Raw genomic sequence first — 10,368 nt, 5'->3', positions numbered from 1 at the left:
AGGATTTACAAAAATGAAAGTGAAAGTTTGCTCATAAACAGAAAATGAATATTATGGAGAATGTTGCTGTTTATTTTAAATACACTTTAAAAAATGAATGGTGACTCACTTTGTCAGTGACAAACATTCTGTTGAACATCATCATTTGTATTCCACTAAAGATAAGAGAAGTTTCCTTTTGGGTTAATCTCTTTATCTGCGTCCCAACACTGCATTCTGTAGTCCTGCCACTGAACAAAACTGTAACATTGTTTTTATTCTGGGCTTGAACATGGCACCTGCACATTATGACTGTCATCTTATAATTTATTTATTTATTTATTTATTTATTTTTATAAAACAGGTTATATGTACTCATGGATGAGTGCTATATACTATTGTGTATGCTCATCTCTTATTTCTTTAATGAACTATCTACAAGCAAGACAGCAAGGTGACGAAGAATGTACACACACAAACATACACATGTCTGTATAATATATTCAAATGAAAAAATATATATATAATAATCAGTTCTCAAAACTGTCAAGTTTCAGAATATGGCATATTGCATATTCAATGATGACAGAATCAATTAACTGATTTGAAAGGATTTGGTCTGAGATAAGAACATTTTGTCCTACAAAATATAGCTTACCACAATTTTGAGATTTTTAGTTACTTGAATTTATGTGCAAATAATACATATTTCAAACTATACTCTGTCTACTTTCAGATATCTGTTTGCTGCCTTTGTGATTGTATTGCTTTTAATACTGACACACATACTGAGATGTGACAGAGTGACACCCCGTGATAAGTGTTATGATAAAGCAGCAGTGGCAGCGGATGCCAGGAATTGCTCTGAGATCGGGAGGTACGATTGCAAAGAGCCACATTTATGATTCTGGGTTCCTTGTGTGAGCAGTGATACTCCTGCAGCTCTAGAGTCTGTGGTTTCAGTACTAAGATGTTCTCATGCAGTCTTTTTCTGCAGGGATATCTTGAAGTGTGACGGTTCAGTAGTTGATGCTGCTATCGCCACTCTGCTGTGTTTGAGTGTGGTTAATCCCCACAGTATGGGCATCGGAGGAGGAGTGGTTTTCACCATATACAATGCATCAACAGGTACTGGGGCACTGGGAGACTTAAACCAGAGACTCACACAACAATCTCCCACAATGGCTACAGTTCTTGTGTTAGTTGGGAAGAAATAAAAACGTTTGTGCAAGTGAATTTTTCCTGACTGTGTGTATAATATTTTATGAAAAGTGTGGACCAAAGGTGAAGAACAGTGTTCTTAGTGAGGGGTTTAAAGGATGCAGATGTTATTTGATAGTAATACGTTTTTTTTCTCTTTTTTAAGCAAAGCAATTTGTAGCACACTAATTATTAAAGATACTGTTTCCCTGAGAAAGGGGCCTGTATATTGGCCGCAATGCTGGTGACACACTTAACTGGGAGTAAATATGCTGTTTGTTCATCAGCAAACCATACCATGATCAGGTTCTGCCTCTGTCCTACCTCCTCGTTGATCATTCATATTTTAAGGTTTAAGTTAATGTTATGGTTACAGGCATGTACTGTACTCCTTTGTTATCAACCTATTATTTCCCTCTGATTTTGGGGTATAGGTTATGGTTAGGATCCTCATTCGAATTGTGATCCTTTGACAGGAATTTTAATCCAGGAATCGCAGTGGCTGCTATGACCAATAAACCTCCAACACGTCACTGTTAAATGAAAAATAAAAGTTCATGTTTTCACCCTCAGGAACGGTGGCGACGATTAATGCCAGAGAAACTGCTCCACTGAGTGCTTCAGAGAACATGTTTGGCAAAAAGTCAAAGGATAATCCAGGTAAACCACCAATGATGAACATTTTCCAAACTCTAGTGACCACTATGATTTTACAACACTGAAAAGATTCAGTAAGCACATGTTATCATTAAAACAACAAAGTGAATTTCTCTTATGATTTCTTGCCATTTTAACCCCTGAATGACTAGATCACTCCTCTGTGTTTTGTAATGAATAGAGGGACTGTTTATAGCTGTACCAGGAGAACTGTATGGTTATGAGATGGCACACAATAGAAGCGGGAGACTGCCATGGAAGGAGCTGTTTGAGCCCAGTATAAAGCTGGCACGCGATGGATTTAAGATTGGAAAGGCCTTAGCCAAAGCCATTAAAGAGGAGGAGGAAAAAATTAAGAATGATCCAGTTTTGTGGTAAGATTAATTCATTTTTGAACTAACGTAAAACTAGTTAGTTGTTTGTTTGTTTTTTATTAAAAACACACTTCCTCAGTGGCAGCTGTTTTGGCAGATGAACGTCATAAATATCCTAAAGGCAGATCTGACACAATTAAAGCATCAGCCTTTTCATTTACATAACATTATCTTGCTTCTGTTCTTGTCTCTCTTTTTTCCAGTGAAGTGTTTTGCGACTTAAACAAGGCTATCTTGAAGGAAAATGATCATATAAGATTTCCCAAACTAGCTGACACCTATGAGAAGATAGCAGAACAAGGAGCAAATGCTTTTTACAATGGATCATTGGCTCAGAGTATAGTGGATGACATCAAGGCTGAAGGTTATTTAATGCTTAAATTTGACTCTACTCTAGAGATATATATTTTTTCAAAGCATGCAACTATATGAATCTTTGTTTCTCGTAACACAGGAGGGATTATAACACGTGAGGACCTAATGAATTATACGGCAGAGTGGAATGAGTATGCAGTAAACTTCACTGTGGGGAATTACATATTTCATGCTCCTGATGCTCCATTCGGTGGACCTGTGCTCGCTCTGATATTCAATATACTCAAAGGTTAGTGAGTGCAGGACCTCTGCTGGCCAAATGGGTGCCCTAAGCAGTAATTTACTGTTGTGCCCCCAAACCCCCGAAAAATGACTGTCTGCCATTCCATTACTGCTGTCAGTTCCCAGGACGGTTGGAAAATAAGTTAGGAATTGGCAGTCAGGCAGCTTCAACCAAGTGGGGTAATACTCTCTTGACTGTAAGCTCTGTGCCTCTGAGACTCAAAACACTGCTGTGTGTTTGCTATAATTTCATTACCTCCTTCATTAGTTACTTCAGCATTTGACTTCAAACACACAAAAGATGAATATGAAGACAGTTCTGCAGGCAATTACAGTAAACAGGGACTGAAGTCAAAATTCAACACAAAACCCCGCCATATAACCTAATGAATTTCAAAGCATCATTCTCTATATGATCGTTCAACACAACAGCTCCTGTTTATATTAATAGTTCAATTCAAATTACCTTGAGTTCATTCTGTAAAACAAGACAGTTCATGCCATCATTTATTTTTTTTAATTTTTTTTTGCTAAATTATGAGTTACTCCAGACACTATTTCACTATTTACAGTAAATTTTAAGATCATATTGTACAATCTGAAAAGCAACTATTATAAAGGACCAAAGACTTGTGCAGTGTACACCATGCACTGTAAAAAATTATCGTGATTTTAACGGTAAAAACCTGTAAAAAAAACCTGTAATAAATTATTAACAGTAAGTTTCCTTACTATATACGGTGAATAACTGTAATAGATCTAACCTGTTTTCAAGAAAGTACACTGTAAAAAATTGTGCCGTTAAATAACAGTAATTTACTGGCAGCAGGGTTGCCAGTTCGGTACTGTTAAGTTATAGCTTTCAACCATTAATTTACAGTTTTTACAGTGTTTTACCGTAATTCTACCATGGAAATTAACACCGCTCCCATTAAACAGTTCGAGTTTAAAAACTAGCGTTCATACAATATTAGTACTGCAAACTTATTTCATTTGAGTCCACTGAGAAGGAATATTTCTTAGTATAAAACTGCAAACTCTTAATGTGTAACAGCAGAATAACTAAAAACATGACTTTAACTCAAATCATTGCAGTTCACTGTTAGCTACAGCACACATGTGTGAGACGAAGTAACAAATAGATCATTACTGTATCAGCAACTCCACAGTTACTGTCTTTAAATAAAGCAGCAGAACATCAGTGTTTGTGGCTCATCATTGACTGAAGCACAGGCTCTACTCTCCAGCACAATGGAGACCCACTAAACTACATTAAACTAACAGATCTCTCTTGTGCCAAAACACAAGAATACTCTCCTTATCAGTTCACGACTTTGCATAACTTTTTTTCTATGAATGTTCACAAATATTTCAGTCAAATTAACTTTTTTCATTTGGTAAATCTGACTCTTACGTTTTACAGTATATTGCTGTTTTTCCTGGACTTAACGACAACAAACTGTAGAAAAACAGTTATTTACTGGCAACCGTGCTGCCAGTAAGTAACTGTTTTTTTTTACAGTTTGTGGCCGTAAAATAATTACAGTTTATTACTGTTAAATTACATTTCATGCTGTTTTTTCCATCTTACATATTTAACCCTTTATACCCCACAACAAAATCCTCAGTTTTAAGTGAACACTTATAATGTGTTCACACTACAGAGTGAAGCAGTGCTGAAGTTAATGAGATAATTCTGTGATTAATTAAGTGCTGCTTGAGCATTAGTGATGAACAGCTGCTGTGAACAAGCAGAATCACTGAAGAAAAGAGAAAGAAATGAAACTGACTTCAGCCACAGCCTTAGATGAAATTAACCGAAATAAAACAGCAGATGATGATTAAACAAATCCACACACCGCATTACCAGCTTCACTCATTATTAACCAGTTTGACTTTATTTCTGTCATATACCTGAATTTTTTGTTGAGAATTAACAGAGGTGTATATTGTACTGGAAATGTTTTGTTTGGTCTCACCATTTTGGCGATCAGTGGTGGCTTTAGTTGTGCTCTTGACCCTTGACTGTTTAATGCTAGTTTTTCTCTGCTGTTGTAACAGTGTTTGTTAACACATCTGTTATGACCAAAAATGCTAAGAGACCTTGCAGTTAAGTGGGTTGATAGCTTCAAATAATGATGTAATGAATCACTGATGTCAATGGATGTCTAACAACATTATTTAGTCTTTTGTTTTTGTTACCAATACGGCTCAGCAAGACATGCAGACAAACTGTTGTGAAGATATTTAATAACCTTGTATGCACAAAACTTTAGGAACAGCAATGGCTTTTAGACACACACAGACATCAAGAATCAGCACACGAGTCTCAACAATGGTGACTACCAATAAAAAAATTAAATAATGCCGCAATGCATGCTGGGTGCCAGTACAAAACTCCCAGCATGCATTGCAGAATGATTTTTTTTTCTTTTGATTGTCACCAATGTTGAGATTCATAGGCTGACTGTTGATGTCTCTGTGTGTTTAAGTGTTGCCATAGTTTAAAACTTTTATTTGTGCGTATTTAGTTTAGGAATATGTCACAATGATTGCAGCAGTATCAGTGGCGCAACTCAAGAGTATAAGTGATATATCACACACTTAATAAGAGATTAAACATTAGGTGAGATCAGACTAGTCCATGATGGTTTTGACGTCACAAACACCAGTTTTACCTGATCATAGATGCTTTCGGCTTTTCTTACTACAAAATCTGCGTTAAACAAACAATTAATTTAAGCAACTAACGAAAAACTTTTTTTAAAAAGTCAAGGTTCAAGAGCCCAACAAAAGCAAACACTGATCGCCATTATGGTGACTTCAAATGAAAGTACAACACCTAAAATCTCAATAAGAGCTTTTGTACACATATGACAGAAATAAAGTCACACTGGTTAGTAATAAGAAGCTGGTGATGCTGTTTGTGGAGCTGATTAATCCTCCTCTGCTGAGATCTTGATCAATTTAATGTGTTTTATTTTCAGTTGATTTCATCTTTGGCTTTGGCTGTAAGTTGTGTTTTTCTGCTCTTGTTTCTCTTTCCTAATTTAATTTACGAATGCAAACTGTAAAAAAACTAGATTACTGGCAACCACAGCTGCCGGTATTTCACCGTAAAATCAAGAAAAGAAAACAGCAAAATACTGTAAAACTTAACAAACAACTTCCTGTTGTGTTTTGTGGGTCATCATTGTGCTGGAGAGCAGAGCCGGTGTTTAAAGGGGTCATATGATGCGAGTTCAAGTTTTCCTTTCTCTTTGGAGTGTTACAAGCTGATTGTGCAGAGATAAGATCCCTGAAGTTGCAAAGACTAAAATCTCAAAACCAAAGAGATATTCTTTATCAAAGTTAAGATGCTGCCACGCCCCCCAAAACGGCTCGTTCTAACACGCCCCCACATATCTACCTCACTATGTGGGAATATTTGCATAATGCGGCCCAAATGTTCACGCAAAGAAAGAAGGTGTGGTTTCAGTAACCGCAGTTAGTGTTGAAGCAGCATGTCAGGGAGACGCTGTGTGTTTCTAGGTGAAAGCAAAAGCACTTTATTTGACCTTCCGGAAGTAGATGCATTTAGGAATCTTTAAGATTACTTTCAACAGAACAGCAATGCATTTTATGGACGACCGTTTCGTGAACCTAGGAGAGGAGGTAATTCTGACTTTGCTATGACAATCTGGCGCTTCTGAATCAGCTACTGTTTTGTTTCTTTTTTGAGAAAGAGCGAGCGAGAGTCACATCACTCTTTAATAATTTCAATCACACATGAATGTGTGCTGCTGTTATCTGCAAGAGATTTGTGTTGAATTGATACTTCTAATGACTTTGCATAAATTTTTTACATGGATTTAAGCAAAATAGTTATCATTACCAATATGCTTGCATTACTTGATGCAATGCTGAATCCCTGACAATTTTCAAGTGACGGCTGAAAATTAATCTCTTTCGAAGCTGCTTGACTTCATCATCATCATCATCATCATCATCATTATAAAAAAAAATTTAAACAAATTATAAAAATTATCTCTCTTTATTTATTCCTTCTCTTTCTAGCTTGTACTTATTTGAACAATCTCTAGAAACTTGGTATTACAAGCACTTCCTGTATCTGTTTGCCTCTTTAAGAAGAATCGCTTTATGTATCCCCCAATTGTAAGTCGCTTTGGATAAAAGCGTCTGCAAAATGACTAAATGTAAATGTAAATGTACTTAAACATTATAAATATTAATTTATAAACAAATGCCAATTAGCCAAATTAAGTGCAGTCAGTTTCTGCAAATAAAATGAGTTAATTCAAAGGTTTGCATATTAACATCATATCAGTTAATTAAATACAGTTTTTCACTGTACATTTAAACAGTTCTATAAAACCTAAAATGATGCTACCATATTTTTCACAGTAAAGTTCTGGCAACCACAGCTGCCGGTATTTTACCGTAAAATTTAACAAACTTTTTTTACAGTGTGGCTTTAAAAATCACTCCGATAACAGACACACACAGAGTGATTTTAAGAGTTTAATCGTCACCTCATTCAAGGGGAAGCAGTGTTATGCATGAAAGCAAACACACGACCCTTAACATGCATTTGTAATTCAAGAAGGCGTGCTCCGGTGCTCACGGCTGTCTGCTGTTGAGAGACCAAGTGCATTATTGTTGCTTTTCCAATCAGTACATACATGGTTTAACAATGTTTTCTTGAGTTGAATATTAATATATTGTGTGAAGAAAGCGTAGTCAAGTTGAATAAATGCTGGTGAAGGTTATGCAATATGTACTGTGCAGACAGTGGGATCGTTCACAATAACAGCAGTGGTCTTTTGCTTGTGTTTGTACTTTGTAACACCTCTTCCAACTGAGTGTTCAAAGAGAGTAAAAATGATGATGGAAAATTATAAATAAGGTTCATTTCAAATAATTAATAATTTAATCTCAGGTGACAGCCTCTCAAGCTGCAGTGTGTCCACAACAGAGAATAAGATTTTGACCTATCATCGCATGATAGAGACGTTTCACTTTGCTGATGAGGAGAGGAGAAAACTGGGAGACCCACACGATGAAAACATCACTGAGGTGAGTTCAACTCTACTTATGGATTCCTTTGGTATTTTTGAGATATTTGCAAAAGCAAAAGCAATAGCAATAGCAGCACTCTGACATATGTCCCGACTCAAGGTCCTTTGCTGAATCTGTTCCACTCTTTCTGTCTCATTGTTTCCTCTCTCATCTACACTACCTTGTCCAATACCGGCATAAAAGGCCAAAGATATAACTTACTACCTACTATACCACATGTTCTATGACTTGTGCTGCAGTGTATTCTAAGTGTTGAATCCATATGATAGCTTTGTGTGAACTTTACCTTTAACTCAACTCACATCTCAAAAACAAAATTTCTGAATTGTCTTTTGCCACATCTGATCTAACAGGAATAACTTATGTCATAGCAAACATTATTTTCTCAAAACCATTTAATGTTCCCATATTCATGAATTTTCTCACAGCATGTTTTACAGCTTGTCAAAAACATGACCTCAGAAAGCTTTGCAGACAACATCAGGAGAAAGATTAATGATGACATCAAACAAGAGAGATACGATGAGGAGTGCTATGACAATTGTCAAGTTGATGACTCTGGCACGTCTCACCTGTCCATCATCGGAGAAGACGGGAGTGCGGTGGCCGTCACCAGCAGTATCAATGACTAGTAAGATCAATATAAAGACATAGAGAGAGATCACAGTTTCTTAATGCAGTTCAATAATCTGTGCAGACTAGTTTTAGAAGTTAATCACCTAATTGTTTTCTTTAAGATTCAATCATAACATCTGGTCAATCTCATTGGAAAAGTAAGACTCATTACACTTTGGCTAACTGCTATTTGGTCAGACTAAATCTCATTCTTAAGTCTTAATAAAATGGCTGTGTTCATGCAACTGGCCACTGGTCTTGATCTGACACTCCCAGTTTTGGTTATTCAGTCTGGTTCCTCTATTTCAAAACATCATATCTCTAACAATAATTACATCCATAAACTGCTGCTTCAGACTTCCCACTAGACAGTTTTTAACGGTCAAAATACTCAAAAATAAGTATTTTTTAACTTAAGATGTAAGACTAATTTGCATAGTCATTTAAAGGGAGCTGGTGCCATTTCTCTCAGCGAGGGAACATTAATAGATTCGTCTACTGGCTCTGATAATATCAAACATGTTGTTTGTCTGTTGTCATTGTCTCTCAACTTCCAACATGTTTGATACTATCAGAGCCAGTGGGACAGGTTCTCGTGGCCTTTCAACGACCAATGAGCTCCTTGTGACACTTAAGACAGACAAGACTTGTCCTTGAGCATTTTTATCTGGGATTCACTTAAATTACTGTAAATGACTAATAAAATAAGAAAGCAAATAATGAAAACTCTGTTTATTTAAATTTTTATTCATTTATTTATTAACCATTGAAAGTGTACATTAACTTCACAGCCACCTCATGAACGTTTACATGGTGAGATTGCTGCATGAACTACATTCTAAAGAGTCACATTTCTCGCGTTCATCTAGTTTTCTTGTTCTTATTTCAACAAGCATCCTCTGACAGAGAAGAGCAATATTTCAACATGACCAATCAGACGTTTTGACATCACCTTCAAAATCAAGTTGTTTCAAACTAGCTTATGGGACTTAGTCTTCAGCAATGTTTACATTAAACAAGATTTACCCAAAAGAGTTAAATTCTGCACTTTATGATTTTATAAATTTATTTATTTAGATTTACTTTGTAGAAAAGACTCTTGTAACGGCTCATGAAGGATTTGTTCTGATTAAAGAATCACACTTCAACTGATGTCTTAACATTTAATATCACCTTTGCCAGCATCATCATCATCATGTCCTTATTTCTACACCTTTGGAGTTACTTGCAAACTAACTGATGAAATCCAAAGCATAAACCAACACACTGTTTGCACCTTCTAAACAGAATCCAGGAGACATTTGGAAAAAGAAAAAAAAATCAATCAAATTATATTTACAATCAGACAGCTCTTAGTCTATGTAATTCTCCATGTGGTTCTGAAAGAACATTCATAATGCATTACACAACCTTTAATAAACAGAATGCATTTTTGAAAAGTAAATAACTGGAATATTCAGAATAAAATACACTTTATCTGTGACAGCTACAGCACTTTTCCATTCAAGAAAATATCAAAAACACCTCAACTAATTTTAAAAACATAATGTATCTATTTTTTATAAAGTTCTGCTGCTTATTTGTTCTTTTCAATCTTCTTGTCCGGATCTGTCTGTGTCTGTGTCTGTGTCTGTGTCTGTGTCTGTGTCTGTGTGTGTGTGTGTGTGTGTGTATTCTCACAGTTTTGGCTCTAAGGTGATGTCAGACTCAACAGGCATTATATTTAATGACCAAATGAATGATTTCTGTAAACCTAAGGAGGAAAATGGACAAGACAAAAATGGGGTTTGTTACAAGAACAACCTAATTAAACCAGGTAAAAAAAAAAAAAAAAAAAAAAAAAAAAAAAAAAAAAAAAAAAATAAAA

The 10,368-nt window shown here is 35.7% G+C and overlaps 1 protein-coding gene across 1 annotated transcript in view; it reads left to right on the top strand.

The window, feature by feature from the left end:
• The first annotated feature begins 353 nt into the window (after positions 1-353).
• Positions 354-10,368, top strand: part of LOC107575006 (gamma-glutamyltranspeptidase 1-like) — an 11,369-nt gene continuing 1,354 nt past the window's right edge. The window contains exons 1-10 of the mRNA XM_016261420.1: positions 354-433; positions 716-856; positions 977-1,107; positions 1,753-1,839; positions 2,018-2,210; positions 2,414-2,574; positions 2,665-2,814; positions 7,747-7,883; positions 8,327-8,517; positions 10,184-10,286. Coding sequence (XP_016116906.1) covers positions 357-433; positions 716-856; positions 977-1,107; positions 1,753-1,839; positions 2,018-2,210; positions 2,414-2,574; positions 2,665-2,814; positions 7,747-7,883; positions 8,327-8,517; positions 10,184-10,286 — 1,371 coding nt within the window. The 5' untranslated portion in view covers positions 354-356. The remainder of the gene's footprint in view (positions 434-715; positions 857-976; positions 1,108-1,752; positions 1,840-2,017; positions 2,211-2,413; positions 2,575-2,664; positions 2,815-7,746; positions 7,884-8,326; positions 8,518-10,183; positions 10,287-10,368) is intronic.

This window comes from Sinocyclocheilus grahami, unplaced genomic scaffold (assembly GCF_001515645.1).
Source record: "Sinocyclocheilus grahami isolate Dianchi unplaced genomic scaffold, SAMN03320097.WGS_v1.1 scaffold2432.1, whole genome shotgun sequence".
Lineage (NCBI taxonomy): Eukaryota > Metazoa > Chordata > Actinopteri > Cypriniformes > Cyprinidae > Sinocyclocheilus > Sinocyclocheilus grahami.
The sequence above is the reverse complement of the archived record's forward strand: the minus strand, read 5'-3'. Positions and strand labels throughout refer to the sequence as shown.